The 25,452-nt window shown below is 52.6% G+C and overlaps 2 protein-coding genes and 1 long non-coding RNA gene across 7 annotated transcripts; all 3 read right to left on the reverse strand.

Moving 5' to 3' along the window:
- Positions 1-4,141: 4,141 nt before the first annotated feature.
- Positions 4,142-5,898, reverse strand: LOC145536605 (uncharacterized). 2 transcript variants are annotated; one of them, XM_081566115.1, is made up of 3 exons: positions 5,320-5,898; positions 4,868-4,993; positions 4,142-4,665 (listed from the first exon to the last, which is right to left on the reverse strand). In XM_081566115.1, the coding sequence occupies exons 1-3, from the start codon at positions 5,658-5,660 to the stop codon at positions 4,527-4,529; spliced, it is 606 nt and encodes a 201-aa protein (XP_081422241.1). In that variant the 5' UTR covers positions 5,661-5,898; the 3' UTR covers positions 4,142-4,526. The 2 variants fall into 2 exon arrangements, with proteins under 2 accessions (XP_081422241.1, XP_081422242.1); XM_081566116.1 differs by having other exon boundaries at positions 4,868-4,990; positions 5,320-5,834.
- Positions 5,899-8,241: 2,343 nt separating this feature from the next.
- Positions 8,242-10,983, reverse strand: LOC145536606 (uncharacterized). Of its 2 annotated transcripts, XR_014075929.1 has the most exons (3): positions 9,212-10,549; positions 8,753-8,881; positions 8,242-8,573 (listed from the first exon to the last, which is right to left on the reverse strand). It is a non-coding gene; the product is annotated as an uncharacterized LOC145536606 (long non-coding RNA). The 2 variants fall into 2 exon arrangements; XR_014075928.1 differs by lacking the exon at positions 8,753-8,881 and having other exon boundaries at positions 9,381-10,983.
- Positions 10,984-17,606: 6,623 nt separating this feature from the next.
- On the reverse strand, positions 17,607-22,965 carry LOC145536607 (uncharacterized). Of its 3 annotated transcripts, none has more exons than XM_081566118.1 (4): positions 19,262-19,347; positions 18,785-19,172; positions 18,333-18,455; positions 17,607-18,130 (listed from the first exon to the last, which is right to left on the reverse strand). In XM_081566118.1, the coding sequence occupies exons 1-4, from the start codon at positions 19,292-19,294 to the stop codon at positions 18,123-18,125; spliced, it is 552 nt and encodes a 183-aa protein (XP_081422244.1). In that variant the 5' UTR covers positions 19,295-19,347; the 3' UTR covers positions 17,607-18,122. The 3 variants fall into 3 exon arrangements, 2 of the variants coding, with proteins under 2 accessions (XP_081422244.1, XP_081422243.1); XM_081566117.1 differs by having other exon boundaries at positions 18,333-18,458; XR_014075930.1 differs by lacking the exons at positions 17,607-18,130; positions 18,333-18,455; positions 18,785-19,172; positions 19,262-19,347 and adding exons at positions 21,693-22,034; positions 22,842-22,965.
- Positions 22,966-25,452: the final 2,487 nt, after the last annotated feature.

Genomic DNA, 25,452 nt, shown 5'->3' on the forward strand with positions numbered 1-25,452 from the left:
GTACTTAATATGATGGATAACACTGGTTGATGGGTTTTTTAATGCATAACCAATCTTTCATTCTTGGGATAGATCTCGTTTGGTCATAAGGCTGTATATGTCGCCGGATTAAATTTGATAACATTTCATATTTTGTGCTTAGCTTAATGAAGGATATTAGCCTGCGGTTCTCTTTTCTTGCAATATCATCATATGGCTTTGGTGTTTTGTAAGACTGGCCTCGGAAAATGATTTGAGAAGTGTTTCCCCTCCTCTGCTTTCTGAAAGAATTTGTATAGGATTGGTGATATTTCTCCTTTAAATATTTCATAGCGTTCCCTAGTTAAGTCACGTGGGCCTGGAGTTTTCTGTTCCGTATCTTTGATCGATTTAGGGATATTTAGGTTTCCCACTTCCTTCTTGAGTTAGTTTTGGGAATTTGTGTCATTCAAGGAATTTGTTATTTTCATCTACATTGGCAAACGTATTCGCAGACATTGTTCCTAATGTGCTGTGGTTGCTTGCACAATCCTGTCCGTCGCTGCGCGACCCCGTGGACCGTGGCCTGCCGGGTTCCTCTGTCCACAGGTATTGTCCAGGCCAGAATACTGGAGGGGGGTTCCCATGCCCTCCTTCAGGGGATCTCTCCAACCCAGGGATCGAACCCCGGTCTCCTGCATTGCAGGCGGATTCTTGACCTTCTGAGCCACTAGGGAAGCCCAAGAATACTGGAGTGGCTAGCCTATCCCTTCTCCAGGGGATCTTCCCAACCCAGGAGTGTAACTGGGGTCTCCTGCATTGCCAGTGGATTCTTTGCCAGCTGAGCTACCAGGGAAGCCCTTAAACCACCTGGTCTGTGGTATTTTATTATTATTCTGTTATGCCATGCTACGCGGACAAATGGGCTTCCAAGGTGGCTCAGTGGTAAAATAATCTGCCTGCCAAGCAGTAGATGTGAGTTCAGTCCTTGGTTCGGGAAGATCCCCTGAAGAAGGAAATGGCAACCCACTCCAGTATGCTTGCCTGGAAAACCCCACGGACACAGACAGAGGAGCCTGGTGGGCTACAGTTCATTGGGTTGCAAAAGAGTTGGGCACAGTTTAGCGACTAAACAACAAGCTGACAAATTCAGGGTAGGCAGGACAAAAGTGGACACTTTCATACCCAACTGGTTCGAGTCAAATCGATGCAACCGTTTTGGAGGGCATGGGGATATGTATAAAACATATTTGGGAATATGTGTAAAACATTTCAAAAAGAGATTACTTTTTCACCCAACAACCCTCCGTTTTAGCTCAGAATTATTGTACATAGTGTGCTGGTGGTAGTGGTCTGGTCACTCAGTCATGTCCGACTCTTGCAACTCCACAGACCGTAGCCCAGCAGGCTCCTCTGCCCATGGGATTTCTCAGGCAAGAATACTGGCGTGGTTTGCCATTTCCTTGTCCACATAATATGTTACACAAAAGCAAATGTACCAGGATGTCCATTTCAGCATTGTTTGTAATACTGAAAAACTGCAAACAGCCTAAAGGCCTAGTTACAAGAGACTGGTGAAAATAACTATGGATTACACATTCTGAGGGATATTAGACAGCTCTTACAAGTACTGCGGATGGCACAGGCTTTGCTGTATCCACCATATGGCCCACTTCTGGGTCAATTCTGGGTGCCCTGTCTGGAAAGGGATGGTCCTTCTCCTTATGCCCTTCCACCAGCTGCCCCTTGCAGTGTCCCTCTCCTCCTTTGACTTGTCTCTTTTTCAACCATGATATGAGTTGATGAGCAAGCAGCTAATCGCTTAACAAGAAAAGAGGCCTGTTTCTACCTTGAAGTAATAAATAAGGGCCAAGTCTTCAGACCGCATTAGTTACGTAAGAAAGAAAAGTATGATCCTTCAATTCACGAAGGGTCCAGCCTTGCTATTGCAAGTGAAAAATGAGTGGAACGAAAACGACCAAAATTGCCACTTTAGTTTTTAAGCCAAAGGGAGAGCTTCTGGGTCTGGGTAACTACCAGATACAGAGGTAGTTTCTGTCTTCAGGCATGGCTGGGCCCAGCATTTTGTCCCGGAGATTTGCCTTCTTGCTCCAACTCCCCCTCTGTCCTTTGCCAGCCTGCCTCCCCTAGAGAATCAAAGTGTCACTGGTTGGATGATATCACCACAGCAGGAGGAATGTGGTCCTCCAATGGCCAGGCCTGAGCCACATGCCCACCCGTGGAATCAAATGTGAAGTCAGCTCTATCACAGTCACAATGGCCTAGAGAAAAGGAAAGGGGCAGTTTTCCAGAGTGACAGCGTACCGGTGCCAAGAGAAGGAAAAGGGACACTGAATTACAAAACCCATCCATGTCCTCGACAGCGGTATAGACTTTGCATCAAATTCATAATCAATTTCCAGTGTTTAAAGGAACGAGACTGGGAACGAATATTTCTTAATCTAACAGTGTGTCCACGCTCAGTCACTCAGTCGTGTCCGACTCTTTGCGACCCCATGGACTGTAGCCCAGCAGGCTCCTCTGTCCATGGGATTTTCCAGGCACGAAGACTGGAGTGGGTTGCCGTTTTCTTCTCCAATTTTATACAGCTCTTAAATATACAATAATATACAATTATAACATACAATATTATACAGCTCTTAAAAAGTACTGCGGATGGCACAGGCTTTGCTGTATCCACCATATGGGCCACTTCTGGGTCAATTCTGGGTGCCCTGTCTGGAAAGGGATGGTCCTTCTCCTTGTAATATAAAGTGCCAATCAACTGTCCAGGTGGATTTTACTACCACTTAAGGGTTCTTGTTTGGCTTCCCAGGTGGTCCAGTGGTCAAGATTCTGCCTGCCAATCCAGGGCACATGGGTTCAGTCCCTGGGCCAGGAATAGCCCACATGCCTGGGGCAGCTAAGCTCGTGTGCCGCAACAACTGAGCGCACCACTGTCTAAAGTCTGTGCTCCTCGACAAGGGAAACCTCTGCAATGAGAAGCCTGAGCACAGCAGTTAGAGAGTAGCCTCTGCTGGCTGCAAGTACAGAAAACCTACACACAGTTAACAAGACGCAGCACAGCCAAAAAAAAAAAGAAAAAAAAATTCATAAATAAAATTTTTAAAAAGAGTCCCTGTTTCCAGCTATAGCCTTCTCGGCCATTGAAGATTTCAGTTAATTAAGTTCCTCCTACACCGAGATCCGCTCTGGTCCTACAGAGTCAATCTTAATAAGTAAGATCCAAAAAGGATCAAACTGTTTCCAAGCAACTTAACAGGATTCCAGAATACAGCTCAAGAAAAGTTTAGGCATAGAAAAATATTAAGCATGCAAGGGAAATTTGATACTGCTTGGCATCCAATCTAAAATTACCAGGAGGCAAAGAAGCAGGAAAATCAAATCCGTTATAACAGAGATCAGCGTGGTGGTGTTCAGTTGCTCAGTCGTGTCTATTTTCAACTCCATGAACTGCGGCAGGCCAGGCTTCCCTGTCCTTCACCATCTCCCAGAACTTGCTCAAACTCACGTCTGGTGTCGTGATGCCATCCAACCATCTCATCTTCTGTCATTCCCTTCTCCTCCTGCCTTCAATATTTCCCAGCATCAGAGTCTTTGCCAGTGAGCTGGCTCTTCATATCAGGTGGCCAAAGTGATGGGAGATCACATTTTAACAGAAATCAGTTAAAATCCATTAATTGGAAAGGAAGAAATAAATGTGCATGCATGTGCCTACAAAACGCTTGTCTAAGAGGGAGTTCCATGGGATCTACAAAAGAGCTATTACAAGTAATCCGTGACTTTAGCAAGGTTTCACGATACAAGGTTACTCTTGAGAGTGCCTTGAACTGCAAGGAGATCAAACTAATCAATCCTAAAGGAAATCAGTCCCGAATATTCATTGGAAGGATGGGTGCTGAAGCCGGAGCGACAACACTTCGGTCAGCAGAAGCCAAAAGCTGACTCACTGGAAAAGACTGTGATGCTGGGAAAGATTTAAGGCAAAAAGAGAAGGGGAGCACAGAAGGTGAGATGGTTAGATAGCACCACCGACTCAAAGGACATGAATTTGAGCCAATTCCAGGAGACAGCGGGGACACAGAGCCTGGTGTGCTACAGTCCATGGGATCGCAAAGACTCACCTGGACACAAAAGACTCAACAACAACAACAACAACAACAACATTCTGGTGTTTTATATATAAATGTAACTGTAAAACTGACAAAATATTCCAAAATCAATACCGAATGGCAGTACACAACTTTCTTATTCTCCCACTTCTTACATTGGCTTCCATTATGTTGTACTCCTTGAATACCTGGATCTCAGAACCTCTCCTCCAACTAAAAGACAAATGCAGTATTAGGAAGCGAACCCTCTAAAAATAAAGTCAGAGGCAGCACAGTAGCTCAGTTTTACTTTCTGCAGTTAACAATCACCAAACAAACGATGTGGACCCTGAGCCCCCAAGCAGCAGCACAGGCACAAGATGAAGCCCCATCAAAGTAATTCAGAAAGCAATGCCCTGGGGAAGGACACTTGAGGCTAGGGCACATAGGCTAGGTTTAAGCCCCTCTTCTCTGCTGAGGCTTAGCAGGAGGAGGGGGCACAAAGTGCTGCAAGGACTGCATCACCACGGAAAGCTGCCCCACACAGAGGTCGATGGACCTGCGGAGCAGGACAGGGTCTTCAGCAGTCAATCGGCTAAAAGGGAGGGAAAATGAAATTCAAGCTCCTGCCAAGGAGGAGGAAGAGAAGCATGTCCTCCCTCTGTCCCCGCACACCGACAGAGCCCCGAGCACCACACTTCTCCTCTAGGCTTAACCCTCCATTATGGCTCCTCCTGGGCCGAGACTGGCCACCGTCCTCCACTCCCTCCCCAGCCCCGGCCCCCTTTAGAACTTACAGAACCAACATGCAGCCGTTAACATCGAGCTCCCTCCGAATCGGCCCTGGCAGTTGAGTAGGTGGAGTCAGGAGGTGGCGGGCGATGTCCGCCTGTGCGTGCGATGCGAAAAGCACATTGAGGCTGCTGGTGGAGATATGGTTAAGGCACCATCCACATGACTCACGTGGCTTGCACGTCAGGCTCCCTGCTCGTGGAGACTCGCCTTCTCCCACAAGGCCGCCGCCAGATACCCTGGCTATCACTGCCCGACCCTCTGGATCCCTTCAGGTTTCTTTCCGTCACCACCATCCCCTGGCAGCCAGACCACCCCTGACCCATACCCTCCAGCCCCGCAGAGTACCCTCCTCCCACACTTTAGGCCCCGCCACCTGCAACCCCCCAAACTACCCCTAGCGCACACCCCGACCCCTGCGGCCGCCCAGCCCACCGGGGCTCCCAGCATAGGATACCACTGGAGGGCTCGGTTAATCGGAACTCTGGCTCCGGGTGCAGCGTCTCCAACCGGCCCTGGCGCCTGCGGTGCCCCCGGGATCTGTGGCATGGCACCGGCTGCACCACCCGACTCTCCTGCAGCGCTGGGGCCTCTGGGATTAGCCTGGTCACCAGAGCCGCCAGGGACTCCTCGACTGACGGCGTCACCAGGGACAGCTGGGTCGCCAGGGCAATCGTGGCCACCAGCACCACCTTGCACGCCTTGGCCACCACCTGCCGTGCCCGCTGCAGAGGCCACGGCGACTGCGTCTTCATCGGCTGCCCTTGTGGCTCCTCCACCGTGTGCCTCGGACTCCATCTTGAACCCTCTCCCCCACCTCCGCGGCGGGAAAGACTGAACAGTCCCTACAAATACCAGTCCCGGAGTGAGACCTGCAACTCAGCAGAGCGCCCGCGCAAACCCACCCTGGTCCTGCCTCACGATTGGTTCCCACCGACAACGGGTGCCCTGCTGAAGCTTCGCGCATTCACGCACCACGTAGCCCCAACGCGCATGCGCAGACCCATACCCACGAGGTCTGGGCTCTCTTAAGTCAGCCCTGCCTCCGGCCGGGAAACCTGGTAAACGGTTCAGCCGTGAGGCCTCTAGGCGGCGCTCCACCCTTCGGTGTGGGGGCAGCGCCTCAGTGCGCGATGCTCAAACAGACGCTGCCGCCCTCCTCAAGGCGCGTGACTGTTTCCACGCCAAGCCTGCAAACCCCAAGTGAGCCCTGGTCCCTGTGCACCTTCAAGTCTGTGCTGCTGACAGCTTGGCGTCGCTCACAGGTGACCATCCTGCTGAGCGCAGGTCCTTTTCCTTGACTCCCAGAAGGGAGTTGGGCACCCCTGGGTCAGCGCTCGTCTGTCTCTCTGGTGTCTCGCACATAGCTCACATGTCTGTATGTGTGTCTGTGTGCATGATCGCATGAGCGGGTGCATGCCCATGGGCGTGTGTATGGGTGTGCTTGTAAGAGAGAGCGTGTGCACAGATTTATGCACATAGGCATGTGAATGTGCTTATCTGTGTGTGTGCCCGAGAGAGTGCCCTTACACAGGTGCGTGCCCATCAGGTGTGTGCGTGGGTGTGTTTCAGAGAGAGAGCATATGCACAGATTCATGACATAAGCATGTGAGTGTGTCTGTGTGTGGAGGTGCTTGTGCGTGGGCATGTTATGTGTGGTCACGAGTGAGCGTGTGGTCAGGGGCGTGCACATGGGTGTGTGTGTGTGTGTGTGTGCGCTTCAAAGAGGCCACGGTTGGGATGCATTCACGTGGGCATATGTCTCTGTGTGCGTGCTTTCAAGGTGCCTTCACATGGGAGTGGGGTGACCCGGCCCTGGAGGCATGATACGAGGGATGCGGGGCATACTGTGCCCGCCCACCTGGGGAGGGAAGCGGGGGGAGGGGGGGGGACTGCTGTCAGACTCACTGGGGATGGCGTGGGGCTGGGCCGCCTGGGGCTCCAGGCACACAGACTGCAGGGACTCCAGGCTGGGGACTTACATCAGGCCCCCCAGAAGCACCGGTGGGACCGGCTGGACTCAAGGGCCGAGGGAAGGGCAATACCCCCTAGGACACCCCCAGTCTCTTGCCCTCTCCTGCTGGCACAACTCTCATGGCTTTCCCTTCCCCAAGAACAATGTCTTGAGGCTATCCAGAGGGCCGGAGGTACCGGGGGACCTCAACTGGAATGTGACCCTGTGTCTACTGGCCTGCTGGTCCACTTCTGTGTCTAGAAGGGGGTCAAGTCAACAGGCAAGGTACAGCTGGGGGAGACCACGGGGCTGGGGCAGCACTGCCTGGGCGTGGGGTTCATCTGCCAGGGACCACTGGTGCCACGGGAGGTGACTGCATCAGGGGTTGTACTTCAATCCGGTCCCTGAGCCCCACCCCCTGGCCGGAGAGTCCTCGGCCCCCCCAGCAGACTTCCCTCACCCCCACTGGAAGGGAAGAGCCACCAGCAGTGGCTGACCCTTTCCTGTGTGGGGGGCATCCCTGTCCCACCTTTCCACCCTCCCAGTTTCTGTTGATTCTGGCTCCCAGTCAGTTTTAGGGTGTGCAAAGACCTGGTCTACTGCCTATGTCTGTCCCCTGCTCTGTGGCCAAGAGGACACCAGCGGGGAGCCTGGACATGTCAATGTATGGCAGTAACCGCTGTAATATTGTAAAGTAATTAGCCTCCAATTAAAAAGATAAATTAATTTTTTAAAAAAGCAAGAGAGAAGTAAACAGTTAGGTCAGCATTTCTAATTGTTGGAATATAGTAATACTTTAAGGAAATAACCGTTAATGGAAAGATTTATAAATTCCACTAATTCATTAACCATAGTAATGAAAAACGTGGAAACAACTTACATGTTCCATAATGAGATTATTATTGTTGCTGTTGTTTTTATTTAAAGACCCAATTTTACTTTTTTGGCCACGCCACACGACATGTGGGATCGTAGTTCTGCTGCCAGGGACTGAACCTGCAGCCCTTACACTGGAAGTGCATAGTCTTATCCACCGGACTGCCTGGGAAGTCCCAATAATTACATTATCATGCATCTTATATCTATTCAATAACACATTTCTGAAGAGATTTTAGAAAGTGGAAAAGCTAGTATACTAAATGAAAAAAAATTCAGGAAAAAAATTAAAGCTAAACTTGATAACTTCTACATCACATGCTGTTATGTATTTAATGTGCAAGTACACCTAGAAAATATTCTTAAACGTTGACAGTATTTAGTGCTGAACATAGGGCTCGATTTTCATTTTCTGAAATTGTTTTCAATTCCCTTGTAATTGGAATTCAAACATCTGGATTTCAGTACCTTCCCTCTAACACGAGAACAAAGATAAAAAATGTTTTTAAAATCCAGAAGCGCATTAGCTGAAAAGAAACTGGGGCACAAAAAGTGACTCAGCTTTATTTTCTGCTGTAACAAACACTGAAGCACCCCACTCCTCAAGCAGCAGGGCAACAAAGCAAGTGAACCAACAGAGACCAAAGGCCAGTAAAGGCAAAAACTTAGACTCAAATAACAAAGTGGCGATGCCTCTTAGTTTGAATTCCCTATGCCCCGCCGAGCAGGGGACACAAGGTTAGGCCTCAGCCCCTTTCCTCAGCGAGGTGGGAGCCCAAGGCTCCGAATGTTCCGAATCACCAGGGAAAGCTGATCGAGGAATGGGTTCATGGAAAGTCGGATGAAAGCCAGGTCTTCACAGGTCTTCAGCAGTCCATGTACTAAAAGCAGGGAAAAGAAAATCAGGTTAAAGGGAAGATTGCTCCTGTAGGTCCAGGGTACCAACCCCCCTGCTTATACCAAGCCCCTCAGTGTCTCCATCATAGCACGCTTAAGAGGGAGCTCAGACCACAGCACCTGCCACCCCCCACTTCCCAAGGCAAACTCGTCTGGAACTGACACAAGCAGGTCACTGCCATTCACTGCAAATTCCCTCAGAACCAATCCTTGGTGGTGCTGGGCATCTGGGAGCAGAGATCTGCGAGCCATGTCTGCCTCCAGGGGTGACTGGAAAGGCACTCTGAGTGTGCTGGGAGAGACACGGTTAAGGCACCACCCATTACAGAATTTGCTGATTATCTCGGGCTTCCTCGCACCTCAGAGGCCTGCTTTTACCCCAGGATGCCCATCCTCCTGACCACAACCTGAGACCACCCTGAGCTGCCTCCCTAACCCTTCTGTCCATCTTCCCCACCCTCCAGGCTCCTCAGGCCTTGACAACCTCCTTTGCTGCCAGGCTGCCCAGTCCTGCTGCCCCGGATCGCCCCCGTACTCCCTTCTATCCCTTCCTCAGGCTGCCGGCATGTTTCCCTCCACCACACCACTGACCCCGCCCAGAAAGGCTCCCTGAAAAGGATACAGCACCGCCTCTCCACGTCTAGGCCTTACAGCCAAGGGTGCTACATCTCCAGCGGGTCCTAGGCCACCTGGTGCCCGCTCACCCCGGGGACGAGCTCCAGCGTCTTCCATCACCGCTCTTCCTCTGCCAGGCCCACCCCCGCCTTCTGGGGCCCGGGGACGATCCTCACCTTCAGCGCTGCCTGAACCACTCTGGCAAGGAGGTGCTCTGGAGCTATGCTGGTCATCTCGGCCCTCTGCGCCACCGGCACCACCACCCGACGCCTGCATGGCTGCTGTGCGTCTCCCTCAGACGCCAAATAAGGGGCGGAGAGACTGGGCCGCTCACGAAGTCCCTCCCCTTCTGCGCAAGGACGCCAAAAGTGCGCCTGCGCACACAGCCCAGCCACCCACGGGCTGCTATGGAGACCGTGTGAGGCTGGAGGGACTCGGCTCTGTCACAACGCCACGCTCCTTTCAGGTGCCCCCGATGCGCCTGCGCACACGGGCCCCTCCAGTGCCGGCTCAGATGGCGTGGAATGGAGCCCGCCAAGTGTCCACAGAGACGCCACTGAGACACAAATGCCGACTTTCCCGTCGCATGGCCTAAAGCTAGTTCCACAATGCGACTTTCGTTTCTCCAACGTATGCCACAGAAGGGTCTCACTGGACTAAGGTGGGAGTCGAGGGCAAGGGGCCAAGCCACACCACCCACCCTGGTCCCCTTTTTGCCCAGTCCACATCATAGCTGTGTTCTTTGACCGTAGTGATAGCTAGCACTTCCTATGGTCCAAGCGTTTTTTCAAGTGCTTTCATGTGTTCGTCCATCACGTCCGTTTTCAGACAGTATTGCCATGGCACAGGCCTCCCTTGTGGTTCAGCTGCTAAAGAATCTGCCTGCAGTGTGGGAGACCTGGGTTTGATCTCTGGGTTGGGAAGATCCCCTGGAGAAGGGAAAGGCTACCCACTCCAGTATTCAGGCCTGGAAAATTCCGTGGACTGTATAGTCCATGGGGTCGCAAAGAGTCAGACATGACTGAGCGACTTTCACTTCACTTCACTTCATAAAATGAGAAAATACTCCAAAATTAATACTGAATGGCAGTAAACTACTGTCTTATTCTCCGGCTTCTTACATTGTCTTCACTTATGTTGTACTCCTTGAATATCTGCATCTCAGAACTTCCCCTCCAACCAGAAGACAAATAGAGTATTAAGAAGTGCAGAAGCTAAAACTAGTCAGAGAGGGCACAGTAGCTCAGTTTCGTTTTCTGCAGTTAACAATCACCAAACAAAGTATGGTGGACCCCGAACCCCCCAGCAGCAGCACAGGCACAAGATGAAGCAGAAATCAATGCCCTCGGGAAGGACACTTGAGGCTAGGGCACATGCGCTAGATTTAACCCTGACTTTCGTGCAGAGGCTTAGTAGAAAGGGCGGGGGGGGGGCGCATAGTGCCGCATGGTCCGCATCACCAGGGAAATCTGCAGACAGAGGGTGATGGACGTCTGGAGCAGGGCATGGTCTTCAGCACTCAATTGGCTAAAATAAGGAGGGAAGATGAAATTCAAGCTCCCGACAAGAAGGAGGAAGTGGAGCATGTCCTTCCTCTGTCCCCGCACACTGACAAGCCCAGAGCACCACATTTCTCCTTTAGGCTTAACCCTCCATTATGGCTCCTCCCAGGCCAAGACGGGCCCTGGCCACTGCCCACCACCCCCTCCCCAGCCTGGGCCCCTGCCCCCTTTAGAACTGACAGAACCAACAAGCAGCCATTAACATTGAGCTCCTTCTGAACTGGCGCTCACAGCGGAGTACTTTGAGACAGGAAGTTGCGGGCGATTTTTGCCTGAGCGAGCGATGCAAAAGGTACGGTGAGAATGCTGGTGGAGATGTGGTTAAGGCACCATCCACATTTCTCATTTTGCCTGTACGTCAAGCTCCCTGCTCACGGAGACCCGCCTTCTCCCACAAGGTCGCCGCTGGACACTTTGGATATCACTGCCCCGACCCTCTGGATCCCTTCAGGTTGCTTTTCCTCACCACCGTGCCCTGGCAGCCAGACCACCCCTGACCCATACCCTTCAGCCCCCCAGAGTATCCTCCTCCTACACTTTAGGCCCCGCCGCCTGCAACCACCCAAACCACCCCTAGCCCACACCCGGAACCCCATGGCCGCCCGGCCCACTGGGGCTCCTGGAATAGGATACAACTGAACTGGTCAGTTACTCAGAACTCTGGCTCTGGGTGCAGTGTCTCTTCCCAACTGTGGTGTCTGAGGTAACCCCAGGATCTGCAGAATGTCACCAACTGCACCACCTGACTCTCCTGCAGCGCTGGGGCCTCTGGGATCACTCAGGTCGCCGGGGTCGCCAGGGACTGTAGGACTGACAGTGTCACCAGGGCCAGCTGGGTCACCAGGGCCATCGCGGCCACCAGCATCACCCAGCACACCTCGGCTGACACGTGCCGTGCCCGCTACAAAGGCCATGGCACCTGCATCTTCATCGGCTGCCCTCGTGGCTCCTCCACCATGTGCCTCGGACTCCATCTTGAACCCCTCTCCCCCTCACTCCGCGTTGGGAAAGACTGAACCCTCCCTATAGAACTGATCCCCGTAGTGCGACATGCAACTCAGCATCGGCAGAGCGCCTGCACAAACACACCCTGGTCCTGCCTCCCGATAGGTTCCCACCAACAGTTGGCTCCCACAGTGGCTGCAGGCTCTCCGGCAATAGGCGCTCCCTGCAGAAGCTTCAAGCGTTCACCCGATGTGTCACCCCAATGAGCCTGCACAGACACACCCACGTGGTCTGGGCCGTCTAAGTCAGCCCTGCCTCAGGCCTGGAAACCTGGTAAACGGCTTAGCCAGGAAGCCGCTGGGTAGCACTCCACCCTTTATTGTGTCCGCAGCTCCTCAGTGCGCATGCTCAAACAGACCCCACCCCACTCCTCAGGGCACGTGCCTGTTTCCCGTCCAAGCCTGCAAACCGCAGTGAGTCCTGGTCCCTGTGCACCTCCAAGACTGCAGTGCTACCAACCTGGCCACGCTCACAGGTGACCATCCTGCTGAGCGCAGGTCCTTGTTATTGACTTCCGGAAGGGAGTCGGGCACCCCTGGGTCAGGGCCGGTCTATCCCTCTGGTGTCCCACACGTAGGTCACGTCAGTGCAAATGTATCTGTGTGCGTGAGTGCATGGGCAGGTGCATGCCCATGGGCGTGTGCATGGGTGTGTTTCTGAGAGAGAGCACGTGCACAGGTTCACACGCATAGGCGTGTGCGTGTGTCTGTTTTTGCAGGTGTCTGCACGTGGGCATGTATGTGGGCAGGAGAGCATGTGGTCAGGTGCATGCACGCGGGCGTGTGAGTGTGCATGTGTGTGTGAAAGAGCACGGGTCAGATTAATGCACATGGGTGTCTCCGTGTGTGTGTGCTTGCACAGGTGCCTTCACATGGGAGTGGGGCGACCCGGCTCTGGAGTCCTGAGACTAGGGGTGTAGAGGGGGCTGTGCCTGCCCGCCTGGGGAGGGAAGCGGGGACTTCTGTGGGACTCACTGGGGACGGCGTGGGGCTGGGCCGCCTGGGGGTCCGGGCACACAGACTGCAGGGACTCCAGGCTGGGGACTTACACCTGGCATCCCAGAAGCACCGGTGGTACTGGCTGGATTAAAGGGCTGCAGGAAGGGCAGTGTTCCCCAAGACACCCCCAGTCTCTTGGCCCTCTGCTGACACAACTCTCATGGGCTTTCCCTCCCCAGGAACCAAGTCTTGGGGCTCGAGGTGCCAGGGGCCCTCAACCGGGAGGTGACCCTGTGTCTGCTGACCTTCTGGGCGCTGGTCTACTTCTGTGTCTGGGAGGGGGTATAGTCAACAAGCAAGGTACAGCCGGGGGTGATGGCAGGGCTGGGGCAGCACTGCCTGGGCGTGGGGTGCATATGCCAGGGAACCGCTGGTGCCACAGGAGGTGACTGGATCCGGGCCACTGCCCGAGGAGGAGGCAGATACTTCAATCCGGGCCCCTTGATCTCCACCCCCTGGCCGGATAGGCCTCTGGGCAGCCCGCCAAATCCCAGGCCAGCAGCCTTCCCCCACCCCCAGTGGAAGGATTCGATTTTCCTGCATTATCATGTTAGCTGTAGGAGTTTTGTAGATGACCTTGATCGGATTAAGAAAGTCTGTTTGTAGTCCTAGTTTTCCGACAGTTTTTATCATAGCGGTGGTTGAACGCTGTCAAATGCTTTTTCGGCATCTTGAGAAATGATCGTATGGCTTTTCTCCTGTTTTGTACTTAATATGATGGATAACACTGGTTGATGGGTTTTTTAATGCATAACCAATCTTTCATTCTTGGGATAGATCTCGTTTGGTCATAAGGCTGTATATGTCGCCGGATTAAATTTGATAACATTTCATATTTTGTGCTTAGCTTAATGAAGGATATTAGCCTGCGGTTCTCTTTTCTTGCAATATCATCATATGGCTTTGGTGTTTTGTAAGACTGGCCTCGGAAAATGATTTGAGAAGTGTTTCCCCTCCTCTGCTTTCTGAAAGAATTTGTATAGGATTGGTGATATTTCTCCTTTAAATATTTCATAGCGTTCCCTAGTTAAGTCACGTGGGCCTGGAGTTTTCTGTTCCGTATCTTTGATCGATTTAGGGATATTTAGGTTTCCCACTTCCTTCTTGAGTTAGTTTTGGGAATTTGTGTCATTCAAGGAATTTGTTATTTTCATCTACATTGGCAAACGTATTCGCAGACATTGTTCCTAATGTGCTGTGGTTGCTTGCACAATCCTGTCCGTCGCTGCGCGACCCCGTGGACCGTGGCCTGCCGGGTTCCTCTGTCCACAGGTATTGTCCAGGCCAGAATACTGGAGGGGGGTTCCCATGCCCTCCTTCAGGGGATCTCTCCAACCCAGGGATCGAACCCAGGTCTCCTGCATTGCAGGCGGATTCTTGACCTTCTGAGCCACTAGGGAAGCCCAAGAATACTGGAGTGGCTAGCCTATCCCTTCTCCAGGGGATCTTCCCAACCCAGGAGTGTAACTGGGGTCTCCTGCATTGCCAGTGGATTCTTTGCCAGCTGAGCTACCAGGGAAGCCCTTAAACCACCTGGTCTGTGGTATTTTATTATTATTCTGTTATGCCATGCTACGCGGACAAATGGGCTTCCAAGGTGGCTCAGTGGTAAAATAATCTGCCTGCCAAGCAGTAGATGTGAGTTCAGTCCTTGGTTCGGGAAGATCCCCTGAAGAAGGAAATGGCAACCCACTCCAGTATGCTTGCCTGGAAAACCCCACGGACACAGACAGAGGAGCCTGGTGGGCTACAGTTCATTGGGTTGCAAAAGAGTTGGGCACAGTTTAGCGACTAAACAACAAGCTGACAAATTCAGGGTAGGCAGGACAAAAGTGGACACTTTCATACCCACCTGGTTCGAGTCAAATCGATGCAACCGTTTTGGAGGGCATGGGGATATGTATAAAACATATTTGGGAATATGTGTAAAACATTTCAAAAAGAGATTACTTTTTCACCCAACAACCTTCCGTTTTAGCTCAGAATTATTGTACATAGTGTGCTGGTGGTAGTGGTCTGGTCACTCAGTCATGTCCGACTCTTGCAACTCCACAGACCGTAGCCCAGCAGGCTCCTCTGCCCATGGGATTTCTCAGGCAAGAATACTGGCGTGGTTTGCCATTTCCTTGTCCACATAATATGTTACACAAAAGCAAATGTACCAGGATGTCCATTTCAGCATTGTTTGTAATACTGAAAAACTGCAAACAGCCTAAAGGCCTAGTTACAAGAGACTGGTGAAAATAACTATGGATTACACATTCTGAGGGATATTAGACAGCTCTTACAAGTACTGCGGATGGCACAGGCTTTGCTGTATCCACCATATGGCCCACTTCTGGGTCAATTCTGGGTGCCCTGTCTGGAAAGGGATGGTCCTTCTCCTTATGCCCTTCCACCAGCTGCCCCTTGCAGTGTCCCTCTCCTCCTTTGACTTGTCTCTTTTTCAACCATGATATGAGTTGATGAGCAAGCAGCTAATCGCTTAACAAGAAAAGAGGCCTGTTTCTACCTTGAAGTAATAAATAAGGGCCAAGTCTTCAGACCGCATTAGTTACGTAAGAAAGAAAAGTATGATCCTTCAATTCACGAAGGGTCCAGACTTGCTATTGCAAGTGAAAAATGAGTGGAACGAAAACGACCAAAATTGCCACTTTAGTTTTTAAGCCAAAGGGAGAGCTTCTGGGTCTGGGTAACTACCAGATACAGAGGTAGTTTCTGTCTTCAGGCATGGCTGGGCCCAGCATTTTGTCCCGGAGATTTGCCTTCTTGCTCCAACTCCCCCTCTGTCCTTTGCCAGCCTGCCTCCCCTAGAGAATCAAAGTGTCACTGGTTGGATGATATCACCACAGCAGGAGGAATGTGGTCCTCCAATGGCCAGGCCTGAGCCACATGCCCACCCGTGGAATCAAATGTGAAGTCAGCTCTATCACAGTCACAATGGCCTAGAGAAAAGGAAAGGGGCAGTTTTCCAGAGTGACAGCGTACCGGTGCCAAGAGAAGGAAAAGGGACACTGAATTACAAAACCCATCCATGTCCTCGACAGCGGTATAGACTTTGCATCAAATTCATAATCAATTTCCAGTGTTTAAAGGAACGAGACTGGGAACGAATATTTCTTAATCTAACAGTGTGTCCACGCTCAGTCACTCAGTCGTGTCCGACTCTTTGCGACCCCATGGACTGTAGCCCAGCAGGCTCCTCTGTCCATGGGATTTTCCAGGCACGAAGACTGGAGTGGGTTGCCGTTTTCTTCTCCAATTTTATACAGCTCTTAAATATACAATAATATACAATTATAACATACAATATTATACAGCTCTTAAAAAGTACTGCGGATGGCACAGGCTTTGCTGTATCCACCATATGGCCCACTTCTGGGTCAATTCTGGGTGCCCTGTCTGGAAAGGGATGGTCCTTCTCCTTGTAATATAAAGTGCCAATCAACTGTCCAGGTGGATTTTACTACCACTTAAGGGTTCTTGTTTGGCTTCCCAGGTGGTCCAGTGGTCAAGATTCTGCCTGCCAATCCAGGGCACATGAGTTCAGTCCCTGGGCCAGGAATAGCCCACATGCCTGGGGCAGCTAAGCTCGTGTGCCGCAACAACTGAGCGCACCACTGTCTAAAGTCTGTGCTCCTCGACAAGGGAAACCTCTGCAATGAGAAGCCTGAGCACAGCAGTTAGAGAGTAGCCTCTGCTGGCTGCAAGTACAGAAAACCTACACACAGTTAACAAGACGCAGCACAGCCAAAAAAAAAAAACTCATAAATAAAATTTTTCAAAAGAGTCCCTGTTTCCAGCTATAGCCTTCTCGGCCATTGAAGATTTCAGTTAATTAAGTTCCTCCTACACCGAGATCTGCTCTGGTCCTACAGAGTCAATCTTAATAAGTAAGATCCAAAAAGGATCAAACTGTTTCCAAGCAACTTAACAGGATTCCAGAATACAGCTCAAGAAAAGTTTAGGCATAGAAAAATATTAAGCATGCAAGGGAAATTTGATATTGCTTGGCATCCAATCTAAAATTACCAGGAGGCAAAGAAGCAGGAAAATCAAATCCATTATAACAGAGATCAGCGTGGTGGTGTTCAGTTGCTCAGTCGTGTCTATTTTCAACTCCATGAACTGCGGCAGGCCAGGCTTCCCTGTCCTTCACCATCTCCCAGAACTTGCTCAAACTCACGTCTGGTGTCGTGATGCCATCCAACCATCTCATCTTCTGTCATTCCCTTCTCCTCCTGCCTTCAATATTTCCCAGCATCAGAGTCTTTGCCAGTGAGTTGGCTCTTCATATCAGGTGGCCAAAGTGATGGGAGATCTCATTTTAACAGAAATCAGTTAAAATCCATTAATTGGAAAGGAAGAAATAAATGTGCATGTATGTGCCTACAAAACGCTTGTCTAAGAGGGAGTTCCATGGGATCTACAAAAGAGCTATTACAAGTAATCCGTGACTTTAGCAAGGTTTCACGATACAAGGTTACTCTTGAGAGTGCCTTGAACTGCAAGGAGATCAAACTAATCAATCCTAAAGGAAATCAGTCCCGAATATTCATTGGAAGGACGGGTGCTGAAGCCGGAGCGACAACACTTCGGTCAGCAGAAGCCAAAAGCTGACTCACTGGAAAAGACTGTGATGCTGGGAAAGATTTAAGGCAAAAAGAGAAGGGGAGCACAGAAGGTGAGATGGTTAGATAGCACCACCGACTCAAAGGACATGAATTTGAGCCAATTCCAGGAGACAGCGGGGACACAGAGCCTGGTGTGCTACAGTCCATGGGATCGCAAAGACTCACCTGGACACAAAAGACTCAACAACAACAACAACAACAACAACATTCTGGTGTTTTATATATAAATGTAACTGTAAAACTGACAAAATATTCCAAAATCAATACCGAATGGCAGTACACAACTTTCTTATTCTCCCACTTCTTACATTGGCTTCCATTATGTTGTACTCCTTGAATACCTGGATCTCAGAACCTCTCCTCCAACTAAAAGACAAATGCAGTATTAGGAAGCGAACCCTCTAAAAATAAAGTCAGAGGCAGCACAGTAGCTCAGTTTTACTTTCTGCAGTTAACAATCACCAAACAAACGATGTGGACCCTGAGCCCCCAAGCAGCAGCACAGGCACAAGATGAAGCCCCATCAAAGTAATTCCGAAAGCAATGCCCTGGGGAAGGACACTTGAGGCTAGGGCACATAGGCTAGGTTTAAGCCCGTCTTCTCTGCTGAGGCTTAGCACGAGGAGGGGGCACAAAGTGCTGCAAGGACTGCATCACCATGGAAAGCTGCCCCGCACAGAAGTCGATGGACCTGCGGAGCAGGCCAGGGTCTTCAGCAGTCAATCGGCTAAAAGGGAGGGAAAATGAAATTCAAGCTCCTGCCAAGGAGGAGGAAGAGAAGCATGTCCTCCCTCTGTCCCCGCACACCGACAGAGCCCAGAGCACCACACTTCTCCTCTAGGCTTAACCCTCCATTATGGCTCCTCCTGGGCCGAGACTGGCCACCGTCCTCCACTCCCTCCCCAGCCCCGGCCCCCTTTAGAACTTACAGAACCAACATGCAGCCATTAACATCGAGCTCCCTCCGAAGCGGCCCTGGCAGTTGAGTACGTGGAGTGAGGAAGTGGCGGGCGATGTCCGCCTGTGCGTGCGATGCGAAAAGCACACTGAGGCTGCTGGTGGAGATATGGTTAAGGCACCATCCACATGACTCACGTGGCTTGCACGTCAGGCTCCCTGCTCGTGGAGACTCGCCTTCTCCCACAAGGCCGCCGCCAGATACCCTGGCTATCACTGCCCGACCCTCTGGATCCCTTCAGGTTTCTTTCCGTCACCACCATCCCCTGGCAGCCAGACCACCCCTGACCCATACCCTCCAGCCCCGCAGAGTACCCTCCTCCCACGCTTTAGGCCCCGCCACCTGCAACCCCCCAAACTACCCCTAGCGCACACCCCGACCCCTGCGGCCGCCCAGCCCACCGGGGCTCCCAGCATAGGATACCACTGGAGGGCTCGGTTAATCGGAACTCTGGCTCCGGGTGCAGCGTCTCCACCCGGCCCTGGCGCCTGCGGTGCCCCCGCGATCTGTGGCATGGCACCGGCTGCACCACCCGACTCTCCTGCAGCGCTGGGGCCTCTGGGATTAGCCTGGTCACCAGAGCCGCCAGGGACTCCTCGACTGACGGCGTCACCAGGGACAGCTGGGTCGCCAGGGCAATCGTGGCCACCAGCACCACCCTGCACGCCTTGGCCACCACCTGCCGTGCCCGCTGCAGAGGCCACGGCGACTGCGTCTTCATCGGCTGCCCTTGTGGCTCCTCCACCGTGTGCCTCGGACTCCATCTTGAACCCTCTCCCCCACCTCCGCGGCGGGAAAGACTGAACAGTCCCTACAAATACCAGTCCCGGAGTGAGACCTGCAACTCAGCAGAGCGCCCGCGCAAACCCACCCTGGTCCTGCCTCACGATTGGTTCCCACCGACAACGGGTGCCCTGCTGAAGCTTCGCGCATTCACGCACCACGTAGCCCCAACGCGCATGCGCAGAGCCATACCCACGAGGTCTGGGCTCTCTTAAGTCAGCCCTGCCTCCGGCCGGGAAACCTGGTAAACGGTTCAGCCGTGAGGCCTCTAGGCGGCGCTCCACCCTTCGGTGTGGGGGCAGCGCCTCAGTGCGCGATGCTCAAACAGACGCTGCCGCCCTCCTCAAGGCGCGTGACTGTTTCCACGCCAAGCCTGCAAACCCCAAGTGAGCCCTGGTCCCTGTGCACCTTCAAGTCTGTGCTGCTGACAGCTTGGCGTCGCTCACAGGTGACCATCCTGCTGAGCGCAGGTCCTTTTCCTTGACTCCCAGAAGGGAGTTGGGCACCCCTGGGTCAGCGCTCGTCTGTCTCTCTGGTGTCTCGCACATAGCTCACATGTCTGTATGTGTGTCTGTGTGCATGATCGCATGAGCGGGTGCATGCCCATGGGCGTGTGTATGGGTGTGCTTGTAAGAGAGAGCGTGTGCACAGATTTATGCACATAGGCATGTGAATGTGCTTATCTGTGTGTGTGCCCGAGAGAGTGCCCTTACACAGGTGCGTGCCCATCAGGTGTGTGCGTGGGTGTGTTTCAGAGAGAGAGCATATGCACAGATTCATGACATAAGCATGTGAGTGTGTCTGTGTGTGGAGGTGCTTGTGCGTGGGCATGTATGTGTGGTCACGAGAGAGCGTGTGGTCAGGGGCGTGCACATGGGTGTGTGTGTGTGTGTGTGTGTGCTTCAAAGAGGCCACGGTTGGGATGCACTCACGTGGGCATATGTCTCTGTGTGCGTGCTTTCAAGGTGCCTTCACATGGGAGTGGGGTGACCCGGCCCTGGAGGCATGATACGAGGGATGCGGAGCATACTGTGCCCGCCCACCTGGGGAGGGAAGCGGGGGGGGGGGGGACTGCTGTCAGACTCACTGGGGATGGCGTGGGGCTGGGCCGCCTGGGGCTCCAGGCACACAGACTGCAGGGACTCCAGGCTGGGGACTTACATCAGGCCCCCCAGAAGCACCGGTGGGACCGGCTGGACTCAAGGGCCGAGGGAAGGGCAATACCCCCTAGGACACCCCCAGTCTCTTGCCCTCTCCTGCTGGCACAACTCTCATGGCTTTCCCTTCCCCAAGAACAATGTCTTGAGGCTATCCAGAGGGCCGGAGGTACCGGGGGACCTCAACTGGAATGTGACCCTGTGTCTACTGGCCTGCTGGTCCACTTCTGTGTCTAGAAGGGGGTCAAGTCAACAGGCAAGGTACAGCCGGGGGAGACCACGGGGCTGGGGCAGCACTGCCTGGGCGTGGGGTTCATCTGCCAGGGACCACTGGTGCCACGGGAGGTGACTGCATCAGGGGTTGTACTTCAATCCGGTCCCTGAGCCCCACCCCCTGGCCGGAGAGTCCTCGGCCCCCCCAGCAGACTTCCCTCACCCCCACTGGAAGGGAAGAGCCACCAGCAGTGGCTGACCCTTTCCTGTGTGGGGGGCATCCCTGTCCCACCTTTCCACCCTCCCAGTTTCTGTTGATTCTGGCTCCCAGTCAGTTTTAGGGTGTGCAAAGACCTGGTCTACTGCCTATGTCTGTCCCCTGCTCTGTGGCCAAGAGGACACCAGCGGGGAGCCTGGACATGTCAATGTATGGCAGTAACCGCTGTAATATTGTAAAGTAATTAGCCTCCAATTAAAAAGATAAATTAATTTTTTAAAAAAGCAAGAGAGAAGTAAACAGTTAGGTCAGCATTTCTAATTGTTGGAATATAGTAATACTTTAAGGAAATAACCGTTAATGGAAAGATTTATAAATTCCACTAATTCATTAACCATAGTAATGAAAAACGTGGAAACAACTTACATGTTCCATAATGAGATTATTATTGTTGCTGTTGTTTTTATTTAAAGACCCAATTTTACTTTTTTGGCCACGCCACACGACATGTGGGATCGTAGTTCTGCTGCCAGGGACTGAACCTGCAGCCCTTACACTGGAAGTGCATAGTCTTATCCACCGGACTGCCTGGGAAGTCCCAATAATTACATTATCATGCATCTTATATCTATTCAATAACACATTTCTGAAGAGATTTTAGAAAGTGGAAAAGCTAGTATACTAAATGAAAAAAAATTCAGGAAAAAAATTAAAGCTAAACTTGATAACTTCTACATCACATGCTGTTATGTATTTAATGTGCAAGTACACCTAGAAAATATTCTTAAACGTTGACAGTATTTAGTGCTGAACATAGGGCTCGATTTTCATTTTCTGAAATTGTTTTCAATTCCCTTGTAATTGGAATTCAAACATCTGGATTTCAGTACCTTCCCTCTAACACGAGAACAAAGATAAAAAATGTTTTTAAAATCCAGAAGCGCATTAGCTGAAAAGAAACTGGGGCACAAAAAGTGACTCAGCTTTATTTTCTGCTGTAACAAACACTGAAGCACCCCACTCCTCAAGCAGCAGGGCAACAAAGCAAGTGAACCAACAGAGACCAAAGGCCAGTAAAGGCAAAAACTTAGACTCAAATAACAAAGTGGCGATGCCTCTTAGTTTGAATTCCCTATGCCCCGCCGAGCAGGGGACACAAGGTTAGGCCTCAGCCCCTTTCCTCAGCGAGGTGGGAGCCCAAGGCTCCGAATGTTCCGAATCACCAGGGAAAGCTGATCGAGGAATGGGTTCATGGAAAGTCGGATGAAAGCCAGGTCTTCACAGGTCTTCAGCAGTCCATGTACTAAAAGCAGGGAAAAGAAAATCAGGTTAAAGGGAAGATTGCTCCTGTAGGTCCAGGGTACCAACCCCCCTGCTTATACCAAGCCCCTCAGTGTCTCCATCATAGCACGCTTAAGAGGGAGCTCAGACCACAGCACCTGCCACCCCCCACTTCCCAAGGCAAACTCGTCTGGAACTGACACAAGCAGGTCACTGCCATTCACTGCAAATTCCCTCAGAACCAATCCTTGGTGGCGCTGGGCATCTGGGAGCAGAGATCTGCGAGCCATGTCTGCCTCCAGGGGTGACTGGAAAGGCACTCTGAGTGTGCTGGGAGAGACACGGTTAAGGCACCACCCATTACAGAATTTGCTGATTATCTCGGGCTTCCTCGCACCTCAGAGGCCTGCTTTTACCCCAGGATGCCCATCCTCCTGACCACAACCTGAGACCACCCTGAGCTGCCTCCCTAACCCTTCTGTCCATCTTCCCCACCCTCCAGGCTCCTCAGGCCTTGACAACCTCCTTTCCTGCCAGGCTGCCCAGTCCTGCTGCCCCGGATCGCCCCCGTACTCCCTTCTATCCCTTCCTCAGGCTGCCGGCATGTTTCCCTCCACCACACCACTGACCCCGCCCAGAAAGGCTCCCTGAAAAGGATACAGCACCGCCTCTCCACGTCTAGGCCTTACAGCCAAGGGTGCTACATCTCCAGCGGGTCCTAGGCCACCTGGTGCCCGCTCACCCCGGGGACGAGCTCCAGCGTCTTCCATCACCGCTCTTCCTCTGCCAGGCCCACCCCCGCCTTCTGGGGCCCGGGGACGATCCTCACCTTCAGCGCTGCCTGAACCACTCTGGCAAGGAGGTGCTCTGGAGCTATGCTGGTCATCTCGGCCCTCTGCGCCACCGGCACCACCACCCGACGCCTGCATGGCTGCTGTGCGTCTCCCTCAGACGCCAAATAAGGGGCGGAGAGACTGGGCCGCTCACGAAGTCCCTCCCCTTCTGCGCAAGGACGCCAAAAGTGCGCCTGCGCACACAGCCCAGCCACCCACGGGCTGCTATGGAGACCGTGTGAGGCTGGAGGGACTCGGCTCTGTCACAACGCCACGCTCCTTTCAGGTGCCCCCGATGCGCCTGCGCACACGGGCCCCTCCAGTGCCGGCTCAGATGGCGTGGAATGGAGCCCGCCAAGTGTCCACAGAGACGCCACTGAGACACAAATGCCGACTTTCCCGTCGCATGGCCTAAAGCTAGTTCCACAATGCGACTTTCGTTTCTCCAACGTATGCCACAGAAGGGTCTCACTGGACTAAGGTGGGAGTCGAGGGCAAGGGGCCAAGCCACACCACCCACCCTGGTCCCCTTTTTGCCCAGTCCACATCATAGCTGTGTTCTTTGACCGTAGTGATAGCTAGCACTTCCTATGGTCCAAGCGTTTTTTCAAGTGCTTTCATGTGTTCGTCCATCACGTCCGTTTTCAGACAGTATTGCCATGGCACAGGCCTCCCTTGTGGTTCAGCTGCTAAAGAATCTGCCTGCAGTGTGGGAGACCTGGGTTTGATCTCTGGGTTGGGAAGATCCCCTGGAGAAGGGAAAGGCTACCCACTCCAGTATTCAGGCCTGGAAAATTCCGTGGACTGTATAGTCCATGGGGTCGCAAAGAGTCAGACATGACTGAGCGACTTTCACTTCACTTCACTTCATAAAATGAGAAAATACTCCAAAATTAATACTGAATGGCAGTAAACTACTGTCTTATTCTCCGGCTTCTTACATTGTCTTCACTTATGTTGTACTCCTTGAATATCTGCATCTCAGAACTTCCCCTCCAACCAGAAGACAAATAGAGTATTAAGAAGTGCAGAAGCTAAAACTAGTCAGAGAGGGCACAGTAGCTCAGTTTCGTTTTCTGCAGTTAACAATCACCAAACAAAGTATGGTGGACCCCGAACCCCCCAGCAGCAGCACAGGCACAAGATGAAGCAGAAATCAATGCCCTCGGGAAGGACACTTGAGGCTAGGGCACATGCGCTAGATTTAACCCTGACTTTCGTGCAGAGGCTTAGTAGAAAGGGCGGGGGGGGGCGCATAGTGCCGCATGGTCCGCATCACCAGGGAAATCTGCAGACAGAGGGTGATGGACGTCTGGAGCAGGGCATGGTCTTCAGCACTCAATTGGCTAAAATAAGGAGGGAAGATGAAATTCAAGCTCCCGACAAGAAGGAGGAAGTGGAGCATGTCCTTCCTCTGTCCCCGCACACTGACAAGCCCAGAGCACCACATTTCTCCTTTAGGCTTAACCCTCCATTATGGCTCCTCCCGGGCCAAGACGGGCCCTGGCCACTGCCCACCACCCCCTCCCCAGCCTGGGCCCCTGCCCCCTTTAGAACTGACAGAACCAACAAGCAGCCATTAACATTGAGCTCCTTCTGAACTGGCGCTCACAGCGGAGTACTTTGAGACAGGAAGTTGCGGGCGATTTTTGCCTGAGCGAGCGATGCAAAAGGTACGGTGAGAATGCTGGTGGAGATGTGGTTAAGGCACCATCCACATTTCTCATTTTGCCTGTACGTCAAGCTCCCTGCTCACGGAGACCCGCCTTCTCCCACAAGGTCGCCGCTGGACACTTTGGATATCACTGCCCCGACCCTCTGGATCCCTTCAGGTTGCTTTTCCTCACCACCGTGCCCTGGCAGCCAGACCACCCCTGACCCATACCCTTCAGCCCCCCAGAGTATCCTCCTCCTACACTTTAGGCCCCGCCGCCTGCAACCACCCAAACCACCCCTAGCCCACACCCGGAACCCCATGGCCGCCCGGCCCACTGGGGCTCCTGGAATAGGATACAACTGAACTGGTCAGTTACTCAGAACTCTGGCTCTGGGTGCAGTGTCTCTTCCCAACTGTGGTGTCTGAGGTAACCCCAGGATCTGCAGAATGTCACCAACTGCACCACCTGACTCTCCTGCAGCGCTGGGGCCTCTGGGATCACTCAGGTCGCCGGGGTCGCCAGGGACTGTAGGACTGACAGTGTCACCAGGGCCAGCTGGGTCACCAGGGCCATCGCGGCCACCAGCATCACCCAGCACACCTCGGCTGACACGTGCCGTGCCCGCTACAAAGGCCATGGCACCTGCATCTTCATCGGCTGCCCTCGTGGCTCCTCCACCATGTGCCTCGGACTCCATCTTGAACCCCTCTCCCCCTCACTCCGCGTTGGGAAAGACTGAACCCTCCCTATAGAACTGATCCCCGTAGTGCGACATGCAACTCAGCATCGGCAGAGCGCCTGCACAAACACACCCTGGTCCTGCCTCCCGATAGGTTCCCACCAACAGTTGGCTCCCACAGTGGCTGCAGGCTCTCCGGCAATAGGCGCTCCCTGCAGAAGCTTCAAGCGTTCACCCGATGTGTCACCCCAATGAGCCTGCACAGACACA

The sequence above is a fragment of the Giraffa tippelskirchi genome, chromosome X (genome assembly GCF_054371585.1).
Source record: "Giraffa tippelskirchi isolate mGirTip1 chromosome X, T2T-mGirTip1v1.2.pri, whole genome shotgun sequence".
In the NCBI taxonomy this organism is placed as follows: domain Eukaryota; kingdom Metazoa; phylum Chordata; class Mammalia; order Artiodactyla; family Giraffidae; genus Giraffa; species Giraffa tippelskirchi.

Coding starts and splice junctions, on each gene's coding strand:
- LOC145536605 (XM_081566115.1), bottom strand. CDS start 5,660: ATGGAGTCCGAGGCACACGGTGGAGGAGCCACAAGGGCAGCCGATGAA. Junction 4,994..5,319: donor ATTAACCGAGCCCTCCAGTG/GTATCCTATGCT, acceptor TATCTCCACCAG/CAGCCTCAATGTGCTTTTCG. Junction 4,666..4,867: donor AACGGCTGCATGTTGGTTCT/GTAAGTTCTAAA, acceptor CCTCCCTTTTAG/CCGATTGACTGCTGAAGACC.
- LOC145536607 (XM_081566117.1), bottom strand. CDS start 19,294: ATGCGCGAAGCTTCAGCAGGGCACCCGTTGTCG. Junction 19,173..19,261: donor CAGCAGGGCACCCGTTGTCG/GTGGGAACCAAT, acceptor TGGTATTTGTAG/GGACTGTTCAGTCTTTCCCG. Junction 18,459..18,784: donor ATTAACCGAGCCCTCCAGTG/GTATCCTATGCT, acceptor TATCTCCACCAG/CAGCCTCAGTGTGCTTTTCG.